The sequence below is a fragment of the Peromyscus maniculatus genome, chromosome 9, assembly GCF_049852395.1.
Source record: "Peromyscus maniculatus bairdii isolate BWxNUB_F1_BW_parent chromosome 9, HU_Pman_BW_mat_3.1, whole genome shotgun sequence".
Taxonomy (NCBI): domain Eukaryota; kingdom Metazoa; phylum Chordata; class Mammalia; order Rodentia; family Cricetidae; genus Peromyscus; species Peromyscus maniculatus.
In genome coordinates this window covers 11,963,345-11,990,791 of record NC_134860.1, presented here as the reverse complement: position 1 = coordinate 11,990,791, position 27,447 = coordinate 11,963,345, and the positions used below count along the sequence as shown (strand labels likewise).

General features: G+C 41.5%; 1 protein-coding gene across 2 annotated transcripts in view; it reads right to left on the bottom strand.

The window, feature by feature from the left end:
* The window catches only part of Grid1 (glutamate ionotropic receptor delta type subunit 1), a 721,704-nt gene that overhangs the window by 244,181 nt on the left and 450,076 nt on the right, over positions 1-27,447 (bottom strand). For both annotated transcript variants that reach the window (XM_015995614.3, XM_006976687.4), the window contains exon 6: positions 6,329-6,499. In XM_015995614.3, the coding sequence (XP_015851100.1) occupies positions 6,329-6,499 (171 nt within the window). The remainder of the gene's footprint in view (positions 1-6,328; positions 6,500-27,447) is intronic.

Below are 27,447 nucleotides of genomic sequence, written 5' to 3'. Positions count from 1 at the left end.
TCTCTCTAATAAAAATATAAATAAGATTCCCAATTTTAAGGTGTTTGTGAGAACGAAGTGTGAGGACATTTGTGAAATGTCTGACTTAAGCACTACACACAACTGCTTAAATAGATTTCTCTAAATTAGTAAAGGGCCAATAGATCATTCTAAAACTATTCTTAGGAATGAAGGAGATGTGAAGTTATTTGCATAGAGGTTGCCTCTTCTTAGAGATGAGTAATGATGTACAGAGGCTGAATTAAGGAAGGTATAGGAACTTCAGATGGATATTCTCTATTCCCATCATCTCCCACAACCCAAGGCAGGGTCTTCATGAGATACAAGGTAAGGCAGAAATTTCTCATTTCTTTTACCTGTGCTGAAACTGGGTCCTGAGAAAGGAAACCAGAAACATAGGAAACTTATCTATTCTTTTACCTGTGCTGAAACTGGGTCCTGAGAAAGGAAACCAGAAACATAGGAAACTTATCTAGGCAACAGATAAAGGAACTCAGCCATGATTTCTATGGGGGCCATAACTCTTAAAAAAACCAAGAGGACCTGCTTGACCACTGGAGAATTAGAGACCAATTACATGAAGTTAACTGAGGCCCAAGGATGAAAAAAATCGATGCTATTTTTCCTTAGGCATTAGCACAGAATTCCCAATACATTAGTAGCTGGGTTTAATTTGGGAACATACCTGTGTCAGCAGGAACAAAGGCCACTAGAAAGATTATTAAATTGATCTTCATGAGAAAATAAGAGTTTACTTAAAGAGTCAAGACCCAGAGGGGAAAATAGAGGAAAGACGAGGAGCCCAGCTTGATGGAGAGAGAACAGAGCCCTGGGGCAGAAGGAAGGGTGTTTGGAAATAACGAGCATTCCTGAGAAGGACCATATGGAGACAATGGCGAAGCCACTCCTCTCAACCAGTGGTGGTGACACTGTCTTGGCCTCCAAGGCCATCTTGGTTCACGCTGCTATAACAGAATATCACAGACCTGTCACACTTCCAGAGAGTGGAAATCCCACATCAAGGCACTGTCCCAGTCGGTGTCTCCTTGAGGATCTGTTCCCTGGTTCACAGGATACCTTCCTTCTCCCTAGGTTCTGACGCAGAAGTGGAGAACCCCAGTCTCACTTATAGAGCACTCTAACCCATTTGTGAGGGTTCTACCCTGACAACCAAATTTCTTTCTAAGGGCCCGACATCCAAATACTTTGGGAATTAGGCTTCAACATAGGAATTTTAAGAGGACACAATCATTCAAATCACAATAAGCAGCTTGTTCAGGTACAGATTTTTCACACTAATGGACCAGTTAAGCATATATTTCCTACTTAGGTACCAACAAGGCAGGGTGTAGGCAGGCTGCTAACTTTCTACAGAAAGGATTAGGACCTGAGGTCATGCATATAGGCTCTTCCCTAAAATATGCTCGTATCCTCAGGAAGGCCTTGAGTCTAAGCACATCTGGATGCCACCTCCACTGGTTGGGAAAGGGGGAGCTTGAACAGGCCAGGATAATGCGTGTGCCACACTGTGCAGCCAGACTGTCTGCCTCCTGGTGCTTGGTGCTTGTCTTCTTAGTAACACTTTTATTCCAGGCAAGACTTATTAGGGTACTCCAGCTGTGTCTCCGTCATGCTCTAGAAGCCTGGGGATGGTTGTCCACTGCATTATCAGGGTAAGAATTATTCTTGAAGGAAAAGGAAGATGAATGGCAGGCCAAGGTCAGAGCCACACAGGCCAGCAGAAATCTCTCACCAGTCCATTATCCTCACAATCCAGAGCTGGAAATGCAGGATCTTCATTAAGAATGGCCACATTTCCTCCAGGCTTCTAAAGAGCCCAGTGGGCTCTTCCCTCTGTCATTAATCAAGTAAAGTGGGCTGTTGGTGGAGACATCATAGAGATGAACAGCAGGCACTGACCTCTGACCAAATCTGCAGACAGGCTCTGGTTGGCCAGCAATGTCAGATAAACAGTGGACAGAGGGTCCAGCTGGGAGGACAATCTGACATCCAGATGCCCAGCACGAACAATCTATCCCCAGGCAAGGCCTCTGTGCCAAACTGCTGCTAGCCCACCTGTCTTGAGAGGGCACTGTGGCCAGGCCGGAGGATGGAGCAGATGGTGGCTGAGGGTAAGGGGTTGTAGGAGGCTCTGATCACTAGTGACTCAGAAGGGAGAATGTGAAAGAGCATCTGTCTCCATACAAGCCTCTCTCATCTCCAAATACAGATGTGGACACCTGCAGCCAAAGTAGCAAGCAGCTGAAGCCACAGAGACTGTCTGCACCTGACTCACGAAGCCTTCCACTCTGTCCTTGTCAAATTGCCAACTGGAGTCTTTACCACTAAGTAAAGCACTGGAAGCGACATGAAGTCCGAGGTGGCTGGGATAGAAGCTTGGTTGATGCCGCAGAGGAAAAGCTTCCCTTACCAGACACCCGCAACCAGGGAAAAAAGAACAGAGGCTTCTAGGAAATGGGGACTAGCAGATTGGTGATATACTTTAACTGACTAAATACCACAGAGAGGGGTGATTCTGTCAGGCCATTCACCAACTTTTAAGTGCACAGAGATACAAAAATTCCAATCAGAGAGAACATTTTATGACAATACCATATTGGCCCCCACAGCTTAGATCAGACAGCACAGTGACCAGACAGCGCAGTTCCTAACGTTTCCCACCACGCTCTGGAAACACATTTGAATAGATCGGGTGGCAATGTGCTAATGCTTCTGTTAGTTCAATTACAAGTTGAAATCACCGGGAGAGGCAGTTCTAATGACAGAGCACAATAGCAAGTCTTCCCGGAGCAAGGTTGCCTGGGATATCTTAGCAAATTCTCAGGGTTCTGAGGGACTGGTTATCACTTTTATTACTGGCTGAGTCAGACAAGCCCTAAACTAACTTGTCAAGAAAACAAAAACGAGAAACACCCAAGTCAGACAGTGCTTTGTAGGAAGAATAAACAACAGCATGCAGGCAAATGCAAGGCCTTTTGAAGCTGCTGGAAGCCACTTACTTAGGTATTTTTCTTCCAAGGGACTTTCTCTCTACTAAATAGCAACCAAATTGATTTGCTGTAAGGTACTTGGTTGGCTTTTCAAAAACAGAAATCCCTGACCACAAGGCTAATAGAGGAAGACAGAGTCTCTGAGACCAGTTCACTTCGGGAGAGAAGCCTGGAGATGGATGACCTTGTAAAAACTCCCTCTGCTTCCACAGTCCTTGGAGTCTTCTAAGCTAGGATCAGCGTCCCAAGGGCAGCCATCTGGGGAAGGAACTAAAATGGACTTGGGAGCTCCATTTCCAGGGGGATTTTCATTAATTTCATCAAGACAAAGTTAATAATCCATGACAGCCATTTTTTTCCTTTAGTTGGTTGTTCTAAGCATGTTAGAGTCTTCTCGATAAATCTCACAGCTAGAGGCTAGTAGAAATTAGTTTGCCTTCTACACTGTCATTAGGAAAGAAAGAAGTGGTAATAGTTTCTGAGGAAACTTGAAGGGAATGGCTTGTAAATGAGATGAATCTACAAGCTTCCCAAGTGTTGGGCAGAGGAGTAAATAAATCCACACTCCCCTCCCATCATAGCCCCAAAGAACCATGTAGATACAACAGATGAAGAGAGAGAGAGAGAGATTTCTTTAATAAAGTGCTTTACTTATCTCTATATAAAGTGGCTTCTAGAGACCATTTAACTTAGGTTGCGAGTCCTAGATTATTAGCAGAGTTATCCCATATATTCTTATTGATGGTCTTCAGTGAGCAGGGTCTTTCGTGAAGAGCTAAATGGATAAAAAACATGCTCTGTCTTCTTCAGACAAGGCAGTTGTGACAGAGCAGCTGAATGAGTGATGTGGACAGTGAGAAGCTCAAAGCTTGTGATCCAGGGATGGAGGGGTAGGAACTGCTCTCCTCCACAAGGTAATGTTTACAGCTGCCAAAATAAGGAGATGGGGGGGCATGTCCAGCCTTTCTATGGAAACTTCAATTATACTGACCACCTCATCACTACTGGCAGTGTTCTTAATAGCTCAGTCCTGTTCTACATGTTTTCCACATGTTCTCTCATTTACTTTACATGATGATTCTCTAGGGTAGCAGATTTTCATATCTTGGGTTGACAATGCAAGAAACACAGGCATAGAATAATGAAGAATTATTAATTGACCAAAAAGTAGCTAGTACTACTGGGATTTGCACTCAGGCGGTCTGGTTCATGTGGTGGTGGTGGTGGTGGTGGTGGTGGTGGTGGTGGTGGTGGTGGTGGTGGTGGTGGCGGCAGCGGTGGCGGCCACATGACTGCCATAAACAGGTCCCTATGGTTTTGTTCTTTAATTTTCCTCCTTATGTGGCACTTGTGTCTCAGAAAGAACAGAGATAGGGAGGTGGTCCTGAAGTATGTGGTTCAGAGCCTTTATTACATTTTTGGGTGCATGCCACTTTAGTATGCCATCAACTGAACTTCCCCTCAACCTCCAAGACTCCTTTGTTCTCTTGCAGAGAGCAGACCCTTTGCACCTAGCAGGTCTGAAGCACTAGAGACAGCCTGACTCCTTACAGGTGTCAGTACCTAGCAAGAAGAGTCATCCTGAACTTTGTCAACAAGTGTAGCCCTGTCTCCTCTGACAGATCCTGTACTGCCCATGTCTATAAAACTGAAAATGGCCCTCCTTTGGGGAAAACTAACTTAATGAGAACTGGAAAACAGATAAAAGGATAGGAGGTAGGACATAGGCAAGGATGGCAGAGACTGGAGAGGAATAAAATACATCAAAGGAGAGGGAACCTGGGAGATCATCAAAGGAAGGAGAGCCATGCACTTGGGCCCAGCCAGCAAAAGTATCCCTTCTCCCCTACACAGAGTGGGGACACTCATGTGGCCTGGTCCTTTGTCCAGCTTTGTACATATCTACGTGGAGAAAGAGGAGGATGTAGACAGGTTCCAGTGAGAGGGACCCGCTTGTTCCTAATCACCTCTTCTATTCCCCAGAAAAAAATAAAAAAGAAGACAAAACAAAATTATACCGTACGCAATCCAAAGTCTCTAGTTCATGGCTCTGTCGAGGACCAGTGCTCCAGTCTCTAACAAAATTGTTACCATCTCAGAAAAATCTTAGCCATTCTACCATGCCAATTTAGCCAATGTGCTCTCTGGCACAGTGAGCACCAAGGGAGGGAAGGTGCCCCAGGGTAATCATTGTCATCTATGTTTCCTACCCAGTGAGAACAAGTTTCTCATGTGTGACATCTATGAGATAAGTTTTTCCTCTTTCCTTCTGACACATTAGACTGCAGAGTTGGAGTCAATGCTTTCACTAATTAAATGTATCTAGAGCCCACCCAAGATTCCCACAGTCCTCACTCCATTATGAAGGTCCTCTGATACAGTGAAAGCAGAAGGGTCCTAAGTAAGGCTGACATTCATGGGGCGGATACAGGCAGCCCTGATCTGAACTCCTGATTTCTGCTCTTCACTCTTGGCTGAGGAAGGAAGGCAGGGCTGATTTCTAATGCTGAATGGTGAGCATACTCTATGTGCAAAGTTGTAGGCAATTTCCGCAAACCCAATAAGAGACCCTTCCTTTTGTCACGTGGCCCTCGTTCAAGTTTTCTTGTGCATCATATTCCAAATGTTGATGTGGATTCAGAGAAACCAGTGGGCATTCACCACACTATTCCCTGTTTCCAATGATCAACACAGAAAACTATCTGTACATGGGCAGAATACCTGTTTACTATGCCAAGGCCACAAGGCCGGAATATGAAGACTCCACACATACCAAGACAGTGACTGGAGTATTAACAAAAACAAAGTTTACACCTCTCATCTAGGAAGGGGTAGAGCATCTGGCTATGCCCTAAAACTGTTCTCTGGCCTTTTTGCTTGGTGGAGATCCTGCAGCATCCTAGCAGCAGATGTGCCAAGACTGTGCCAAATGTTTTGAAAGCATGGCATCTGTTTAAGTAACTTCTTATAAGGAAAAACTCAAAGGAAGTCTCCAACTCCAGCCCTGCCACAAAGCACTCAGCATAGGGGACTAAGAGAGAGCAATCTGCCCCACCTCAATCATGTTACTTTTAAACACCAGAGGTAATCTGTAAGCAAGCAAACCCTGCCTGCTGGTACCAGGCATAATTACCACTAATGGTACTAAAAGACACTTGTGTCCAGTTGACTGGTTTCCATTTCAGCAAATGACAGCACTTTCGTCATTAGTGAGTGGGTAACCGTGTTCAGCTAGCGCCCAGCAGGCCCAGCATGTCTCCAGTCTCCGGCCATGGGTGTGGTGGGGGCCCTGCATGGAGGAGACACTGTGCACTGACCTGCAGCATTTGGAGGTAGCCTTCCTGCGGATCGCAGAGCAGGGAAGAGATGCGGTGGTTATTCCTCATGCATTTCTGGTTGTCCTTCGCAGATGGGAAGATTTGCCGGACCACGGTCATCCTGCCGAGGGCACTGTGGACCAGATCCAGGATCTCGGGGTCACTGATTTCCTGAAGAAATAATCAGATCCATGCTTATACCCTCATGGATTTAAAAAAAAAAAAAGTCACTAGGAGGCATCAAGGCCAAAAGCCCAAATAGTTAATGCTAAAGAGGCCAAAGGATTAGGCCCAAGCTACACATGTCATTAGTTGCTTATTTACAAAAAATTACTTCCCATCCCGTAGGTGCAGACAGGATTATTCAGCATTCCCTCTGAAATCTGGTCTGTAGTAAGTACCAAGAGGTCAAAAATTATCCTTCACTATGGATCATACCAATTGTGCAGGGGATCAAAGACATCTATTGTGCTAGATCTTGGTACTCTAGGTGTTTTGCATGCATTTACTAATGCCATGCTCAAAAAACAACCCTAGGAATGCTATGAAGGGGATCCAATTGTCATGTCATTTCATCCTCAAGCATTAAAATTGAAAAGGGAGCTACTTATAGGGAGATCTCTCCAAAGGAGGCTTCTACAAGAAATCAGCCTTAAACTCGGCCTAAGAATGAACATAGGTAAACAAGGGTGTGTGTGTGTGTGTGTGTGTGTGTGTGTGTGTGTGTGTGTGTGTGTGTGTGTGTGTGTGTTGAGGACAAAGCGGCATAGCTGGGAACCTGGCGCTATAGAGTCTACAGGGCGTAGATGAACTGTTCCGTGTAGAGGCACCAGTGGAAGAGAGGCAGATGGGGAAGTCAGGGTCCATCCATTCCACTTCAAACAAACAACAGCAGCAACATAGAAAGCAAGTATTTTCCCTAGGGGAAGTAAGGAGCTTGAAAGTTTTTCGATACAAACATGCTCTAATCAGAACAGCCTTTTTGAGAACTTCCGGGTGCTTTATGGAGCATGGAGTAGAGCAGAACAAAGAGGAGGTGGAGGCAGAGAGGACAGTGGCAAGGCTGCACAGCTGGGCCTAAAACTGAACTACAGGGAAATGGAAACCAATATTCTCCCAGTGTTCCAGCATACGGCAGGCAGACTAAGGACATGGCAGGCTCCCTGTCTCTGAGAAACTACTACATCAACGCTTGGCTCCAAGTCAACGTTTTAACTAAAATAGTTGTATTTTAAAATAATCTTTAAATCTTCCTCTTTGCAGATGACCCATTCTAGTTTTGAGACCCCGTGACAGTACAAATGGAGCCAGCCAGGCAGGAAATTAGTGGTTGGGATTTCGAAATCATTTAAATGAGAGCATAACATTTTAAGGGATACGATGCTAAATCAAGCATTTAGGGTCCGTCTTAGGATGCTGCTGTGTGTCTGTGAAGCCTAGTCAGCTGACAGCACTTGCTAAGATCTGGAAGAGAGAAAAACACAAAAACCCAGATCCTCTTACCTTAAGTGTCAGTTTCTAAGTATACTGAACTACGTGATCTCACAGCAGTTAAAATGCTATGACATGTGGATCTAGACCCATGTCACTGAAATTTATATTCATGATGGATTGGAAACAAGAGATGTTCAAAAGGGAAGAAAGTGGTCAGAAGAGACAGTCCCTGAACACAGAGAGCTTCAGAGTGGGCAGAGGATAAGCAGGGCCTGGACATGTGCACTCAGTTCTGTTCTAGCTGCCCTGGGGACCAAGGCCCTTCTGAGAACACAGACTAGAGGATGAGAGAACTCACAGCCTAATCTCAAGGGAAGGATAGATATCAGAAAGAGTATCAAGTACACAGTTCACTTCGCCTAAACTAGAAGCATCGAGGATTTGGAGAGGGACTTTCTTATCCAGAAAATGCATGATGTTAGCCAGGCACAGTGGCTCATGCTTTTACTCCCAGCATTAGAGAGGTTGAGGGAGAACTGCTGTAAGTTCAAGGCCAGCCTGGGCTACATAGTCAGTTATGGACCAGCCTGGGCTAGAGTGAGATCCTGCTTCTAAACTAACAAAATTAATTAATTAACATGCAAAAGGAAGGAGATGAGAAATGTAGGTGTCATGAAATACAAAACTGGAATTGTGTATAAAGGTGTTAGAGAGAACACAACTCTAAGTCTCCTGCCATTTGTTTTTCTCACATATTCTCGATGGAAAATGCCACTGTGGAGGCAACAGCCTCTTTTCTAGAAATCCGTTTATTAAGCCTCTCCTGCTTCTTCAACTGCCAGTAGGACAAACAGAAACTCAGTTCTCACCACCATACTCTAGGCACATTTTGGAAATTTGTTAGGGATTTGATCTACATGGTGGTCCAGTACTTTCCATGGCAACCTGCTGCTCATCTGTGATAAGTAGCTAAGGTACACTATGATATGGCCAGTGGTGGGTACTCAATGCTTGCCCCCATCTGCCCTGATTTGCCAACTGTTCCTCTTCTGTTCTGCCTACCCAGGACCCCTTGAAGACTTAGCACAGCTTTATGGCAACCTAATAGCTTCCATCTGCTGGAACCATGCATACTTTCCTGTCTCCCCCGGCCCAGTTCTGATCTGATGGCCACGGGTCACAGCATGGTCCTGTCTGCTAATAAAATTCTACCTCACTCCCTGTGCTTCCAGATTATCCTTCCTGTCCAATCCAGAGATATCTGCAATAAAGACCTGGGAGTCCACTTGTCAGTTATTTACAGACAACCAAAAAGGTTGACTCCTGTCCTTGCCTAATTCTGAATATAGATGAGCAGTTTGGTCTAACAGCTGCAGGCCAGGATCTTCTCCTGGCCTGCTAGCCCTGCTGGGTTCTGTAAGTACTACAGAAGTGAGCATAGGGATGTGCTCACTCCCTGCTCACTGTTAGCAGGATGTATGCCTCTATATCACTGGAAGAGACCCCAAATTCTAGACTTCCTGTACAGAGGGAAATATAAGCAGCCAATTTAAATAAGGAGCTTGGAGGGCAAACTTCCCCTTTCCTAGTTAGGCATGCATTCACATAGTGCAGCTGATAAACAAAATCAGCAGGGCAATGCGTATGCACCACTGTGGAATAAACTAGCAGAGGAAAAAGGGGGGGTGGAAAAGCAGAGTATCATATGATGCCCACTTGAGTACACAGGATCAAAAAAGGCTTTAATTTTTTTACACTGTAAGTTTCACTGTGAGATGTGCATAATCATTTTGTACATTCAATATGAAAAACGAAATGAATTCACTGTATCTTCTATCAAACTAACAAGTAAAATGATGCCCACATCATAGTTGGATGGTTTCTCATGCTTATGCCTCCCTTCTTGCCTCAAACAGCATTTGTCACGCTAGGGCCTAGATGGCATGTAGCTTAGTCTTGTATGTTTTGGTTAACTCTGTGTGTGTGTGTGTGTGTGTGTGTGTGTGTGTGTGTGTGTGTGTGTGTGTGTCACAATATGGATCCTTCTGTGATCCTGTTTTAATACTGTGTTTTTCATACTCTGTGGTACATCAGAGTCATCTGGGAGATTGATAACTATATAGAAATCCAGCCCTAATCCACTTCAAGGAGCAAACATTCTGGGTTCTCCATGAGCACTCTAAATAATACCCCTGTAGTCACCAATGTTTAAAACCACTTGCTCAAGAGATGGAGAGATGGCTAGTGGCCATCATCAGCAGTTAGTGGCCAGAACCCATGTGGAGACTTGTAACCCCAGGTCCAGTGACTCTAATACCCTCGGCTGACTCTGAGGGCACTGCGTGCACATGGTGCACATACATACATTTAGGCAAAGCACACATAAAGTAAAAATAAATAATTATTCAAAATTTAAACAAATAGCTAGAGTTCTGAGGTTTATCCATGGGGATGGGTATAGCTCCAATCTGATTTTTCAAAGGTGTGTGTGACACTTTGTCACTAAGTCATCATTTATCCACCCACTGCTGATAACCTGTTGGATGCTTCACTTGTTGGCTTCTATGAACAATTTTCTGTGTGTCTTCATATACGTATGTGAGAATTTCTCTTGTATATATCATATAACTAGGATTGTAGTATCCTGACAAGGGACTAGGAATGAGGGCTGGAGAGACGGCTCAGTGGTTAAGAGCACAGGATGTTCTTCCAGAGGACCTGGGTTCAAATTCCCAGTAACCCCAGGATGGCTTACTGTGTGTATCTTCAGCTCCAGGAAATCTAAGTCCACTTCTGGCCTCCCTAGGCACCCAGTGCTCATGGGTACACAGACATACATCACATGCAGACAAAAAAGCTCAAACAAAGAAAATAAAAATAACTTTAAAAAAGATAATAAGAACATGATTAAATTTATTAGAAAGTGCCAAATTTCTAATGGAGCTGTACCAATTCATAATTATGTGTGTCAAAGGGAGTATTAGTCTTGCCTACTTGCCTACACCTTATATATTACACAACTTCCTAAGATGTGCCAGCCTCATGATTATAGATTGGAATATTGTTGGGGTTTGTTTTCACTACCTTAACTCTTAATATGGTTGGGTATCCCTCATACATTTTTTAATCTTTTACGTCTCCTTCCCTGCATTTGTGGGTTATTACATTTCCAGTGGGCAAATCTCTTGCATAGTGATTTATTATTCTCTTATTTTTAAATTTATTCTAATTAAGGTTTGTCACATGCTACAAATATCTTCTCCAAATGGACAGATGTTTGATTGAGTCAGGCTTTAAACCCTTCTAACTTAGGCCTAGAGAGCCTTGCTTTGTGGTCACTGTGCATACCAGCTTCACATGACTTTGCACACAGTTACTGGTGTTGTCAAATACCTATTTTCAGGCCTATTATATCAGGACTGTGCTTATTCTTGAATTCTGCTGTGTTTTCCTGACATATTTTAAAGATTTGCTATTAGTTATACACAAGTTTAAAAGTCTATCTCCTTGTCGAGCTGACGATTTTATTAGCATTTAAATACCCTCCTTCTTTCTAATAATCATCATGCCTTATAGTTTTCTGTGTCTGCAGTTACTACAGCTATACCATTTGTATAATGGTTATTATCCACATTTTTCATCCCTTGTTTGCCTTTGATTTTTATCTGCCTCATGTTTTAGTTAGAATACCTGTAAACAAAATACACTAGAAATATTTATATGCATACCTGAGGTGTAAGTAGAAATTCTAATCATTTATACTGATTATGATTATTTACATATTTGCATTTATTTCCATCATATTATTTACATTATATATTTTGTTGTTTGTTACCATTTTTCCAAAACTGGAATGATTTTTTTAACTATTTCCAATTATTTATGTTTTGGAAAATTAGATTTTCTATATTAGCCTTTATCATGTTTCTTATCTACTGTAATTAGTATACTTAGGTATGAAATTGTTCAGTGTCTACTTTTCTTCTTTGGTGCTTATCCCCAGTTGCTAGAAGCCCAGCTCATGTGTCAGCAATGTCCAGCATTTAATTCTGTCTTTCTTCCTGTCCTTCCAGTGCACAGTATCCCCATTGTTTTATAAAAATACTTCTAGAGTGTCTGTGTAACTGATACTTGCGTATGTACACATTCTTTTCTGGACTTCAGGCCTTACATTTGACATCTTTCTCCTTCATACAAAGAACATGATTGCAAATGCCCTTTCATGTAAATTGTTGATGATAAATTCAACTAACAGTTTCAACACTGTTCAGAAGTCCAAAGCCCAAAGTCCCTTCTGAGACCTAAAACAAAGTATAAAATCAAAACACGTTACACATTTCCAGTATACAGTGACAGATAGTAAATATTCCCATTCAAGACAGGAGGTTAGCAAAGGAAGATTGGGCCAAAGCAAGACCAGATCCAACAAAGAAAACCACACATGTCCAATATCTGAGGTTCTTTATGATATCGTATGGCATCTTGTGGTTCTTCGGCATAACATAACATCAATAGCCTCAAGTCTGGTTCCTAGGAGAGTCCTTTTTCTCTCCTCTAAAGCCTTATGAGCTGGATCACCATTGTTTGCTACTTCTCTCTACATTCTGGACTTCCATCCTTCTAGCAAAATAGCCCAATTAAGCTGTTTACAGCATTCCAAGGTGTCTACAGCCTACAGCTCCAGACTCTTCTAAATTGTTCCTTAAAATCATTTCTAAAAAGCATGAGGTCAGATAGTGACAGCCGTGACCCCACTTCTTCTCATCAGAAAGCTGAGAGACAATAAAGATGTTCTCAGCTCACTTCGCCCTTTTTATTCACTCTAGAAGACCAGCTCACAGCATAGTGCTGCCTACATTCAGTGTGGGCATTTTTTCCTTCTTCAGTTAAACCTTACAGATATCCTGGGAAATGTGACTCCTAGGAGATTCTAAATCCCATCAAGCTGATCATTAAGATTAATCATCACAGTTTCTTTTTGTGTATTCAAATTTCCCTTGACTACCTCCCATAAAGATGCAAGGTAAGGCATTTAGAACCCATCTGAATAATCCAAGATTGGGGATCTAAGATCCTCACTTCAAGATCATTAATTTCATGGCATTTGTAAAAGTCTTTATGCTAAGAAGCATTCACAGGTTTCATGGTTGGCCTGGAATCACTCTGGAGGCCATTTTTTCAACTGTGATAAACATTATTTTGGTAAATTGCCATGCACTGTTTAAACTTGTTGACAGTAGAGTCTGGGAACAGACTCCAGAATGTTGAATTCAAGTTTCCAAAATTCTCTGTCCTAGGGCAGACTGGTTCCCTAACTCTGTGACAGAAAGAAAGAAAAACAGCAAACAGCTATGGGGGACTAAAACATTGTACAGCCTTTGAGAACAGCTGGAAAATGAACCATTCCCAACAGAGGATACTCTTGTTTATCCCTAAAGACGCCTGTGGTGAGAGCAGGAAGCCAGTTCGTCCATGGAGGGAGTGCTCTGCCTTGCCTAGAAATCTCTCAACAAGGAGTCCCAGCACACATAGGCTTCCTCAGGTTTCCTTGGGCACTTCTACTTGATTTCGTAAGCATCTGATTTAAGGGTGTTACTTTGCTTCCTCTCCCAATCAGATCACTCAGCTGTTTTTGCTGTACGTTGTAAGCACCAAATTTGATGGCGTTTTGCTATCTACCTGCTGTTTCTCTCTATCGGATACTTGTTACTCATTCTTTTATTTTTACTGTTTACTGTATGCTTTTATAATCAATCACCCATTTGAAACTGAAAGTAAGGCTACTATTACCAAGCTTTGGGTGCCAGTCTGTGCCCCAGGAGGTGGGTTTGGACACCCATCCCCAATAAGCTAATCAGAAAAGCTAAGTTAATAGCAGGGGGCATATTTATTCAATATGGCCACATTGGAAAGGGGGACAAAGAAGTCTGTTGACCACCTCTGTCTACCTTCTGTGCCCTAAAATGGGATCAAGTTTAAATAAAGGGCTAAGAATATGCACATCTAAGCAGTCCTGGAAAGGGCCTGGCCCTACTTATCTTAGATCTATTATTGCCAGAGACTATAATGCTCTTTCCCAAGAGAATTCACTCAGGCTGGCTCAGGTTTTTCTTATCCTGGAATGAGATTCCTAGGGAAATTACTATTTCTTGGGGCCCTTTATTTTAGTAGTCTGATAGCTAAAGTGTCTCTTTAGAATATATTCATTTCTGCCAGACCAGAAGTACTACTGTAGATGATTCTCTATACGAGACATCAGCTTACTATGTACAGATACTAGAGTCATTTGCAAATGGTCTTTTCTCTCTGAATAGAGTCTAGGTTTTTCTTTGTCTTTGATGTCCTATACTGACACTGTATGATGTGCCTCCATGTGAACTTTTTATTTTTAATCTGTTCTTGATCCAATCTCACTAGATTTCTTTCAACAATCTTTAAGAGGAATCAGCCATAATATCATTTACTACTTTAACATTCTAATGTTTATTCTTTTCTCAAATGTGTACTGAATATTGTTATTCTATTTTCCATATGTCTCAACCCCTGCTGCATTATGGGTTATATTTCAAATAATCTCTTCATAAATTGTACTTGAACAATTCTTTTTCTATCTGTGTACAACTTGACACTTAGGTTTCCGACTTCTGATTATTACACTTGGTGACTAGTTCATTCCTTAATTTGGCTTCCTTCCCCTTGGGTCTTTCATTCTCTGCTCATATAATCCAGTCTCTGTTTTTGAAGCACAATTATTCTAAGTCATATAATCTTTCCTAGATCTCAACCATACAAACTTTTTCTTCACCCCTTCTTATTCTTCTTCATCTTCCTGACTTCTCCCCACATCCATATCATTTTCCTTACAACTCTTCGGGAGTTTGTAATTGTTGATTTTAAAAGTCAACTTGTCACAACCTAGAATCATCTCAAAAGTCTCCAATGAGGAATTGTTGGTCTGTGGGGGTTTTGTGGGTCTAACCATTCCCAGGGCAGGGGGCCCGAATACGGGACACTAGTTGAGTACCAAGTAAAAAGACAGCATTGGTGCATTAGTGTCTTTCTGCTCTTGACTGTGACTATGATGTGACAAGCTGTCACCAGCTCCTGCCTCTGTGACTTCCCCACAGTGATGGACTGTATCTCAGAACAGTGAGCTAAATACATCCCTTTCTCCCCTAAGTTGCTTTCTTTCAGAGTATTTTATCACAGCAAGAGCAATGAAGCTGATACAGAGCTCTGTGACTCTGACTGGCATTCTTTTTTACTATACATAGCAGAGGAATATCAACTACTATACAACCACAATAAACTAACCTTTCCACACAACTTTGCTAGACAACACAGGTGTTACGAAATTGGGTCAAAACTTACATGATGGGTATCAATTTTAAGGATGTGTTCCCCTCATCCAGTTCCAAAGTCATAATAGGGAATATTGCTTCCCACCTCCTTCTCCTCTATGCTCTCATTTCTTATCAACCCTGATAGAGAGAATATATTTCCAGCTGTATGTGGAAATCTTTCATTAGACACCATATATGATTGGTCCTTAGGCTTGATCTCAAGTTCCCAAGATTCCACGGGAACGAAAGCTCAAGGTTTCTACAATTTGACCAACTTGCTAAAAGAAAAACTTGAAGCCAGGCGGTGGTGGCACATGCCTTTAATCCTAGCACTCAGGAGGTAGAGGCAGGTGGATCTCTGTGAGTTTGAGGCCAGCCTGGTCTACAGAGTGAATTCCAGGACAGACTCCAAAGCTACACAGAGAAATCCTGTCTCAAAAAAACAAAAACAAAAACAAAAAAAAAACTTGAGTTTCCATTCTCACCTTATGTTTAGCCTCATGGTTATCACTCTTGAGGCTTTTAGTTAAAAATACTTTTAAATATGCTATATTAAGCTATTTGGGAGGCCCTTTCCCCTTTGGGAGTGTTATTCAGGTTAATCTTGCATAAAAACATACTATGAAACCTTTTGTATGGGATTTCACTTCTTTGGTTCATGACCCTATTCTTTTATCAGAATGAAAAAATACACCTGTGTTTGAAAACTCTCCCCATATGTCTTAGCTGTGTGGCTGGTTAAAGCTGAGTAATTATTTTATTATTACAACTTATATTTGCTTCATTCAATTTACTTTTTACTAACTTTATTGATATTAACACTATTTTAAGAGCATATAAACAGAGCTCACACAGCCTCTTCCACCTGACAAAGTTTTGTTTGTGCTCATGATTCCTCTCCATAACATGGATGCAAGAAGATAAACATTGTCTAGGTCCTACTTGACCATATTTTCTTTAAGAAATATCCCCATGAATTTCTGTTACATCTTCTCCTACAATCTAATAGGTCCCAACCACAAATTTTCATTCCTATTATTCATTGGACTAAGGTGTCTGCACATAGATAATTTTTAGAAATAGTTACAATTTTGAATTTGGAACACTTATTGATAGAAGCTACAGAGAAAGAGAAGAAAAATACTGATAGATCTCTTTGTATTTTCAATAGGAGAAGAATGTGTTCATAGTTTGATAAAAAAGAATATTATTAGTACAGAAGAAATGAGCTTTGGCTCTCCCAGTTAACACAGTCATCAAATTCTCCTTACCAGTCATTGGAAGCAAAATAAGACTGTTTTGTGTCTTCCAAACATACTTACACAAAAATATCTATGGGTACAATAAAGTGTGAGAAATTGCTTCATGCATTGAATAATCAAATTACTCAGGTCTCTGATTTTGCAAGAATGCACACTGGAAGCTAAGAAAAATATGCATTTCAAGTCAAATAAATTATTAGGAAACTCTACAAATCTCTACTTCACTTTCAAAGAGTTAAGAGCACAGGAAAGTTAGAAGAATTCTAAAGAAAAGGCAATCCTTACATTTTCCCAGGAGGCACATACTTAATTCACTGATTGAAAGCAAGATTGTCCTCCTTGTAGAGCACACGGTGGAAGAGAATGAAATCTGATTGCCTCTGTTCCCGGGAAATGTGTGTCTTCAGCCAGGGTCTATGGCTGGCTTCACAGAAGTTTTTCATTTCAGAAAAAAAAAAGGTGCCATATATGAGTACTGTGTGCATTTCCCTGCAGAGAAATCCCTCAGGCTGTACTGGACTTTCAAAGGAAGCCTCTATGCTCCCCTCCAAAAAAGACAATGATGAACAATTGATATGGAGGCTAAGAGTGTTTTTAAAGTGCTCCTTGTCACTCAGTATGAGGAGAATGAAAATGATAATAACTCCAACAGGATAAGCTGGAGACAAAATAGTACCTGTCAGACTCAGGTACCTTTTCTTCCTTCCATTCAGGCCTCTGATGTGATCCTCAGGAAAAAAGGAATCAAAGAAGCCATGGAGCTACTTTATATGAGCTACTATGTGGCTATAAAAAGGACAGACTAAGTCTGCTGCATTGCATTATTATCCGTAGACATATACAATATAGTTAAGAAAAACAGAAAATAGTTATATAAAGATACACACACACCAACACACATACACACATACGTGCACACACATAATAACATCTTGAAAATCTAGGTGTGAAGAAAGTACATGCATCTGTTGCAGCAAAGTGGTTGATACTGGGAAATAAAAGGAAAAAAACAAATCTACCTTTAAGACATTCTCCCTCCCCCTCCTTCCATGCTCACTTAATTCCACTGTATACTTTTCTTCCACTTTGAGGTTTATCGTAGTTAAAAAAAAAAAAAAGTGAACCCAGAGATGTATCTTGCTTGGTCTGATCCACCTTGTGTGGTCTTTCTACTTTAGGCAGTGCCAGGAAAGCATTATTATCCCATTTGTGATTATAGAAATGAAAACTTTCCCTTCATAGATTCTGAGAAGGTCTGTACAATCCTTACAAAACCTAGCTCAGACAGCATCTTTCTGTGACCTTTCTGTGCCACGAACAGATTCACCCGAAAGGCAAATGCATCCAACTGCAGAGAGCAAGGCCCTAAGAGCTCTCTTTATATATATAAACACACATGCACATTTGGAAGTTCTGGGTGTGAAACTCAGGGCTGCAAGTATTCTAGGATAGTGTTTGAACACTGAGCCACATACCTAGCCCTTGTTTTTGCTTTTTGTTTTTGTTTTTCTGAGACTGAGTCTTACTACATATCACAAAGTGGTACCTGTCACCCAAACTGCCTTGAACTCCCAGCCTTCCTTCCCCTGCTCTGTGAGAGAGGGTAGGATTTGGTATGCACCCCTACACCTAGCCTGTCCATACTACTCCCAGCCTCTTAATCATCCTGCCCCAAAACCTCCTGGGATAACGCAGAGCCTTGCTAAGATGAGCAGACAAATTCGCAGACCACTCCAGAAAGCAGGTTTTGATTTTTCTGTTAGTACGGTTATAAACAGCCAGGATAATGTAGAATCCAATAGGATTTGTAATGGTGTACAAAGCAGTCTCTCATTGTCTGTGACATGGTCAGTTTCTAAAAATCTGAGGTTTCCAACATTACAAAATTTGAAAGGCAAGAATGTAGGCATTTGTTATATTTCTCTCTGTAACTTTTCATGCTTTTTAGAAACATTTTACTGAAACCAGAGAAAATAACTACAAAGGTCTTACTCAAGGCAAGATATCAAAGAGGAAAAAATTATAAGGCCATACTTTCAAAATGGCAATTAAAATGAGGATGTATTCTTTCTAAATATGCATTTTGACAAGTTGGAATGCAAAACTCACATATAAATATTCTTTTGTCAGACCTTTAAAACCTTAGTAAATGTTGGAACCTTCTAATACCAGGAGAAAATATTATTAAACATTTATATAAATTGCTAAACTCATATTGGACTATGCAGCCACATTATTAGTCATTTCTTTTTATTCCTCCAAAAGACCTATATCTATCAAACAGCTGTGTGATATCAGCATTATTACATCTCTGGGGGAATAGTAAAGTTCATTTCCCCCTTAAGAGCCATGGCATCAGTAATCTGAAGTTAATGATAGTAGAGAAATTTCATAGACAAGGCTGCCTTGAGAAGTTGAGGAAATACAGGAAGAATTCAATATAGTAGTGATAAAAGAGTTTGTCTTGCTGAAGTCAATAAGGCTTCAGGAATGTGTGCTACACTAAGAATTCTAGAGAACACTTAGGTCTGGGTGAACAGAGGCTCTAGGGAGATAAGGATATCTTAATGAGGAGGAGTCAGGGGAATTCTGCCAAAGCTCAGCTTGGTGCTGGTACAATTCCTAGACTAACAGCCATGGGTGGAACAACTTTTGAGGAGTTATTCTGACCTGAGACAGACCCTATCTCCTTAGCTGTTCCCTACAAACTGATGAACTGAGCATGAGTCTCCCTGCTTTAGGTAGGATGTGAAAAATTGCAGATGATCTCCTTACTTCCCAAAATGTGGTCCATGGGACCAATAACATCAGCATATTATGGGAACTTATTGGAAATGCAGAATCTCAGACCCAGGCCTATCTAATAGGAATCGGCATCATAACAAAATCCCAAGGTGATTCATGGGTACATTAATGTTTGCTGTGCCCTCGTTCTTTACATGATAGTGATGAGGTAGGAGCAGAGGATCAGAAATCAGAGAGCTTTGGCCTCCAATCCTAGCTTCACCTTCTTCAGCTGTATAACTTGAGCAAAAAAATTCATTTCTTTGAATGCCATCTGTAAATGTGATAATAGCCCTTCCATGCAATGTTAACATAATTCAGGGGGTTAAGTTAATGCAACACAACATGACTAGCACAATTCTAAAGCAAGGCCCCCTATCCTTCCAGCTCAAAAGCTACAGCTGTCTACAATCTTTGAAAGCCAGCATGGACCTGCTTCAGCCTAGACCCCATGCCAAAGAATTCTCTTTTTTCCATCTTACCACCTAATTGTTCCTGCAGCCTCCACCAAACCCATAAAGGATCCCAGAACAGACTACCCCAAACTGCATGTGGCCCTGTCCTGTTCCTCACTTCTGATACATCTCCTTTACTCTCTGCCAAGACATCACTCCCACAGGCAACCATTCTACCCCTAAATAAAATGGATCATTGTTGAAAATAGAGTGCAGTTTCCTGTATTCATGCGAGTGAAATAAATGGCCTCTGCTACTACAAAACCAATTCTGCCTGCCCCCTACCCTGAACTGCCCAGAAAACAGCTTATGGCCCCACACCCACCCCCACCTTCTCCATCACAGCACCTACCCATAGGCTGGCTCAAACAGTCAGCTTGCAATACTCAGCTCAGCTCATTCCCTAAAGACTAATACCTGGATGTGTCCACCAAGCAGGACAGATGCCCACAGGTTCCCTGCTTATGTCCCTAAACCCACTTCCAAGACCTGCTGGTATACCTAAAGACTCCATTATCCTGGTAAGAGATGTCCAAAGAGGGTCTGTGATCTCTGAACACTGAGCGATTCTTATATTCAATAGAATATTTATCTTAGATGCCCTTATTATATTTGATTATAAACTCAAGGTAAACATTTGCCCTCCAATGAGTCTCACATATCCTCAGCATCCATTGGGGACACTCAGTAGCCATCCCCTGGCTGGCTGGCTGACTGGCTGGATTGTGGAAAAGCTTGTATGGGCAAGAGATTTGTGCATCTCCCGATCGACTCTTCTTTCCTGTCTCCTTTTTTACTTTCTTCTTTCCTATTGTTTTACCATCTCCTTTCTCTCTTACTTATTTCTCTTTCCCCCTCTTCTGCCTTGATTTTCTTTGGGCTTCCTATTCCCACCAACCTAGAATATTGTAAATTTTCCCAACTCCATTTCACTGGTATCCCATTCATGCACTTTCCCTACATTCCAATGAGCTCAGAATACTTAAAATGGTCACAGCAATTCTAAATAGGACTGTACTGATTGCTAACTGTGTCTTCACTTTTGTGGATGAGATATTGCTGAGGTATGCTCAAAGTTGTATCTGAAATGTAAACTTCTGCAGGTCTAGACCCAAGGTTTAAAAGCACTAAAATAACTTCAGGGACAGGCTAAAAATAATTTCACCTGGCATTTGGAAGGCAGGACAAATCTAGAGTCTCCGAAGTCCAACACATCAGGACAGAGTCTGAAACAGAAGCCTTTCAAGTAATAGGATTCTGCAGTCAGAGGCAGAGGGGAGACCTTTCCTGCCACTCTCTACTCCCAGCAGGGCAATGTAGAAATGAGCCCAGAAAAGGAATCTCAGGAATGGCACAAGCAAAGTTCAATTAGCTCAGATCTGAAACCCATATGCACCTTCAGGTCCTTTACAATATAGTCCAGAGCTGTGGTTCACTTTCAGGGATGCTGTGAATTCAAGGCCTCCTCTCATGCACACACAGAACTAGAAGGAAACTACAGGTGCTGCTTCATCATCCCATGGAGGCCAGAGTTCAGACAGACCAATTCCTCAGGGGCAAAGCATGTGCCTTATACTCTGCTGGCTTCCTAGCACCGAGTACCAGGCCAGGCAGGTACTCATGATGTAAACAGAGAAGATCGGCAAGAGAGAGCCAAGAAGGGATGCAAGAAAACTCAGAAAATTGGAGGGAATTCTTCATAACTATGGACACACCCACACACAGTGAACCTCAGCGTTTTTAATATTTAAAATCATGACCCAAGGAACTATCTCTAGAGCACAAAGCCAACACTTTTCATTCTGTCATTAAAATTTTAAAAGTTGGTTGGGTCCTTTAATTTGCAGCTTACTCCCCAGGCAGATATTCAAACAGAAAAATAAATATAATAGCAGCTGATCCTTCACAGTACTCATTTGCTTGCTTGTTACAAACCATTTTAATTATTTTACTTGCAATACCTATTTGTTTGTCTCAGGGGAATATTTAAATCTCCTTGTATTTGTGCATAAGTCTCCCAACCACTAGGAAAATGAGACCTTATGTTTCACATTAACACTTCATAGTTTTTTGAATCCCTGAGGAGTTGACAGAAAATTATAAATTTTAATTGCACTTATAATTTAAAATCCTGAAATATTACACTAAATATTTTTCCAAAGATGACTCAAAAATAAATCTTCATGGCCCAGAGCCCTTCCATGGTATGTTTCTGAAGTTTAGAGGTTTGAGTTCCACATGGTAAAATCCTTACATATGAACAGATCCAAATGTGTAGGACACAAGGGTGAAGATGAGTATGCTGGTTAGTTTGGATCAACAACACAAACTAGAGTGACCTCGGAAGAGGTAAAAAGGAACATCAATTGAGGAGTTGCCACCTGTGGGCATGTCTATGGGGCATTTGATTGCTTAATGATTGATATATGAGGGTTCAATCAACCATGGGCAATACTGTTACTAGGCAGATGGTCCTGAATTGTAGAAGAAAGCAAGCCACGGAAAGCCAGTAAGCAGCACTCCTCCATGGCCTCTGCTTCTGTGTTCTTGCCCCCGGGTCTTGAGTTCCTGCCTTGACTTCCTTCCGTGATAAACTCTGATGTGGAAGCCAAACAAAGCCTTTCCTTCCCTCAAATGGTTGTTGGTAAGTGTTTCATGACAGTAAGAAAAGCAAACTGGAAAAGTTTGGTAGTGACTAAGACTAAAAATGTAGGATGGTGACTAAGGGTATGAATTCTGTCCATGTTGGATTAATGGGAACTGAGTCTACCTGCACCTTAGCCAACTAAAAGTAACAAACAAAACAACAGTTGTCAGATACTGCGCAATAAACACAGCTGGAAAGCAATGTCTGAGAGAAGAGCCAAGTGGGCCCATCCGTGCTGCCTAGAGAAACTTTCTGTGCTGTAGCACAGCAAGGAGGAAGTCAGGATGAACCATAAGAGTCACCATGAATTGAAGAAAGGGCTGAGGTGTTAGGAATTTGTGGCAGTTGGGAATAATAAAGCAGTATACCATGCAGAGAGAAACAGGAAGGGCCCCTCACAAGTCTGCAAAGAATTCTGTTTGAATCTTCCACAGAGTATTTATTAGCACATGTGTATGAAAAAACCACCTCAGTCTAGGAAAGGATCATCTAAAAGAAACAGGTATAGCAATCCTAAGTTATGGGTACAATTAGACAGACTGAAGAGATACACCTATCAAAGAAAGGTTCAAAGCAAGTCTAAAAAGATCAAAACATCCAAAAGGAATTGTCCAAGGAATGGGGGCGGGGGTAGGATTTAAAGGAACAAAAGTGAATCTAGTGTCCAATCCCACAAAATTACAATGTATTCATGGAAGACTTTGTGGGAAGACTGTCGAGTCCAAGGACACTGGGGAAGACCAGGGTTAAACTGTGTTCCGGACATGACTGTACTGCTCTACTCATGGACTCTCAGCAGCCGTGGTAGCCTGCACAAGACCTGTGCAAGATCAAGCCAGTCAACATTCCAATGTAGACAAGAGTGGGGCACACAGCTCCCAGCCCTGGGTTCAGAGCTACTGACATGTGATGGCAGGTAAGGGAGGGGAGTCAGCTTTCTTCAAGGGTATGCTGCTCCCTGGCAGGGTGACCCTGCACACACAGGTGGATGACACCAGACCCGTGCACTAAGTGTGCTCAGCGGGTTTTTAAAAAGAAAACAAGTGGGAAGGGGATATGAAGGAAATCTGGGAGGAGTTTGAGGGAGGGTGTGGACATAAATAAAATGTGATTAAAATACATTCTGTGTCTATATGTAGAATAAATAAAACATTTTATTAAAGTTAGAATACTTGCCCTCCAATCAAAAGTTACAATGCATATAAAGTAGCCATAAAAGACAGTCCATAACCAAAAAAGTAATCAATAGCAGCAGATTGAGAAACAATACAGGTGGTGGAATTAATAGAACAGGAACTTGAAACACACAGTATGAATATTATAAATCCACACTGTATATTCAAGTAAATAAAGTAAAATTGTATGTGATTGGGAGGACAAAAAAAATAAATTGAATTTCTACAAATTAAATATGCATTGTCTGAGATGAAAAATGCACATGATGAAATAAAAGAAAATCAATGAATTTGAAAGTATGGGCTAGAAATTACTCAAAATTAATTAGCCAGTATGTTGAAATACAATGAAAAAGAACATGATCAAGTAGTTTATTAATTCACTAATCAAATGAATCAGCTTATTTCTCTTTAATAATATCACAAAAAAAGGAAAACCCATGTGATCATCCCAACAGAGCTATAAAAAGAACTCAACCAAATCTAACATCTAGTTGTTTCTTAAGAGCTCTCAGAAACCTAAAAGTGAAAGAAAATGTCTTCAATCTGGTAACAAAATAAAGGTCTCTATGCTCAACCTATACCATAACTAATGGCAAAAGGAGGAATGTTTTCTTGTAGAGGAAAGACACAGGTGTCCACTCCTATTGTCTATCTCAAGCACTAATTCCTGATTACGCTTAATAACTTCCAAGATGAGACAGGATCCAGCCAACTCCAATTACTTCTACTTGACGTTGAACTAGAAGTTCAAGCTACTGTAAAAGGGAAAAACAAAGAAGAAATAAAAGATGTAGATTCAAGAAAAAATGTTTCTCTTTATCACACAAGACATGTTAGTCTACACATAAAATCAGAGGAAATATACCAAAAGAAAACCTCTGTAACTAGTAATTGAGTTTAGCAAGGTTTAGCGAGATTGTATTTCTACAAGCTAACATCGCACAATTGCAAGTTTAAATTGAAAAGCAATAGGTCTGAAAAATATAAATACTTGGAGATGAATCTAACAGTAGGACATGCACTTAACACTATAAAATGCCGCTACAAATAATTGAGGACCTAGATAAATGGAAAAATATTCCTTCCTCAAAGGTCAATATTGCTAAGAAGTCAATTATCCCAGAAAAAAATCTCTAGTTTCAAAATGATTCAAAGTAAAAGTATAGCTGACTTTTTCCTAGAAAATGACAAGTTAATTTTATAGTATATGAAAAGCAGGAACCAAGGAGAGGAATTATTAGCAAGTTGAGAATGAATTCCTCTGAAATTTCTGTGGCCTGTGTGCCTCGCACACCTCATCACAACCCCAGCAATGTGGAAACATGAAGGGATAAAAGGCTAAAGACAAAGTTTCCCGAAATATTAAAGGTTCTGAGTTCACTCCACTTGCTTTCAAGCCCAACCAAAATGTATAGTTATTATGAGTAGCCATCATTAGCTGAGATATAAAACACAGGTCAAATCAAACAGAACAGATTATATCTCCAAGTTGAAGGCCAATTAATTTTTGGCAAAGGCTCCCAAGAGGAAAGGATGGTCTTTTCACCAACTGATGCTTGAACGATTAAATTATCATGCACAAAAATAACATAAAACAAAAATTAAACCCAACCCTTACTGCAGACCATATAATAATCAACATAAAAAACAACATGAACAGTTCTCAAAACAAGAATGCTGAGTGAATAATCACAGAACAAGAAGACTCCATGTGGTATTGTCACACTGACACAAAATTGTTCATTTTTATTCTTGAGAATTTCATAGATGTATACAATGACTAATGTTTCAGGGAGTCCTATGGAGAAGGGGAAGGAAGGACTGGAGGAGCCAGAGGGACACCACAAGAACAAAGTCCACAGAATCAACTGACCAGGACTCTTGGGGGCTTGCAGAGATTAGGGAGTCTGTAGCAGTCTGACCAAGGTCCTCTGCATATATGTTATAGCTGAGTAGCTTGATGTTCTTGTGGGATTCCTAACATTCCTGCAAGGAGCAGGGTGTTGCTAGCTCTTTTGCCTGTTTGTGGGACCCTTTTCCTCCTACTGGGTTACCTCTTCCAGCCTTGATATGATGATATATGCCTAGTCTTATTGTAGCTTACTATGCCAAGTTTGGTTGATGTACCTGGGAGGCCTGCACTTTTCTGAAGGGAGTTGGAAGGGGGGGTGGATCTGAGAGCGAGGGGTGGTGAGGGGTAGAGATTTGGGGAGGGGAGGGAGGGGGAACTGCAGTTGGGATGTAATATATGAGAGAAGAATTAAAAAATTTTAAGAAGTAAGTGTAATCAAATCCAAAACTCCCTACATAAATTGACACTTGCCCCACACATACCATCAACCCATTTCCTGTGCTGTTTTTAGACAGTGATGCTTTACCCTTTGTTCTAGGAATGTCCCCTCCACACAGCGATCTCATCAAGGGTCAGTAAAATTTCAGAAAATGACTGTCTCTTCCCACATCTCCAGGTTCACCCTGGTCCAAGCCACCATCATCTCCAAGGAACTTTTTATTAACCTTTTCAAGTTTTCCCTTTTTTCTTCCGTTCCCACCATAATCTCTATGGTTCAGGGCAAGTGCCAGGAGGATCCTTGCAAGCAAAATTGAAATCATATTGCAGCTTAGCCCAGATGCCTCAGCCTCCCCTCAGCTTACTCAAAATGAAAGACAAGATCTTGAAGCCATGGTGTCCAGAGACTCTCCTCAAGCCCTTCCTCCCAAGTAACCCGCTGTGGCCATTACCCAATGAATAGACATCTAGTAATCTCACGTTCTCATTGTCACTACATTCCCAGGCTGGATGGCATCTAGCTAAAACCGTTTCTCATCTGAAGCACGCAACCCACCCGTCTCAGTGTGTTAATTCATTCTTTGTCACTATAACGGAATGACTTATATGGGTGACTAAGTTTTGTCTCCTAGTTCTAGAGGTCAGGAAGTCTGAAAGAATGTCAACAACACACCTGTTTGTGAAAGAGGCAAAATGGGGGCGGGGGGGGGGGGGGGCGCGCGGGCGGGCGCTGGTTATTAAGGCCTGCTCTGTAGCAACTTGCCTATTTCCAGGAGAGCTGGGAACCATTCTCAGGACAAAGGTATTCCTCCCTCCAACAAGCTAATCACCCCACTGGGCCCATCCTGCAACACTGTCCCATTGAGGACCAAATCTCAACATGAAATCTGAAGAGGGCAAACCACAGCTCTGTGGTGTGAGCCTAGAGACAAAATCTCAATGGATGATAGAGTACATCTTCCTGATGACAATATTGGAGGAAGACAAAATGGCATTTCATGGAAAGCTGACCCACTTCGTTAAACTGAAATTTCCCTTTGAGACTCTCAGATTTAACAACAGAAAATTTCACAGACGTGCCTGACCCAGAAACCTCTTGTCCAAGCAAAATGACTGACAATCAATTTTTTTTTTTGTCTCCAAAAGTTCTTACCTGTCAGGAGAATATGAAAAATACAGATGAGTCAAAATGTGGGAAATATTTAGTGACAGAAATTTCTTTGGGGGAAGAAGAATATGGCTCATCTGTCCTGTAAGGGTAAAGGGGGAACCTGTTTTCTATAGAAAGTCTTCCTCAAGGGCTTCACTCAGACCATTGAAGAGTCACTCATAACATAATAGGGCCTTAATAAGTAGGATCATGTGGATTTAATCATAAAAGTTACTTTATATCATCTTTGTTATGGTTTGAGTATAAAACATCCCCCAAAAAGGCTTGTGTGCTGACAGACAATTTGATTCTGAGAGTTTATGACAACCTGCCAATGGGTTCATACCTGAATTAGGAAGCAGGGCCTACTTAAAAGAAGGTCACCGAAGGCGGAACTTCAAAGGGGACAACGCATCCTGGTACCTTGCTCTCTCTGCTCCTGACTACTGTGAGGTGAGCAGCTCTGTGGTGCCCTTCCACAAGAATGCTCTGCCCCAGCCTGGCCCAGAGACAACAGAGCCAACAAACCTGAACTGAAGCCTCCAAGACCAGGAGCCAAGGAGCCTTCTCTTCCTC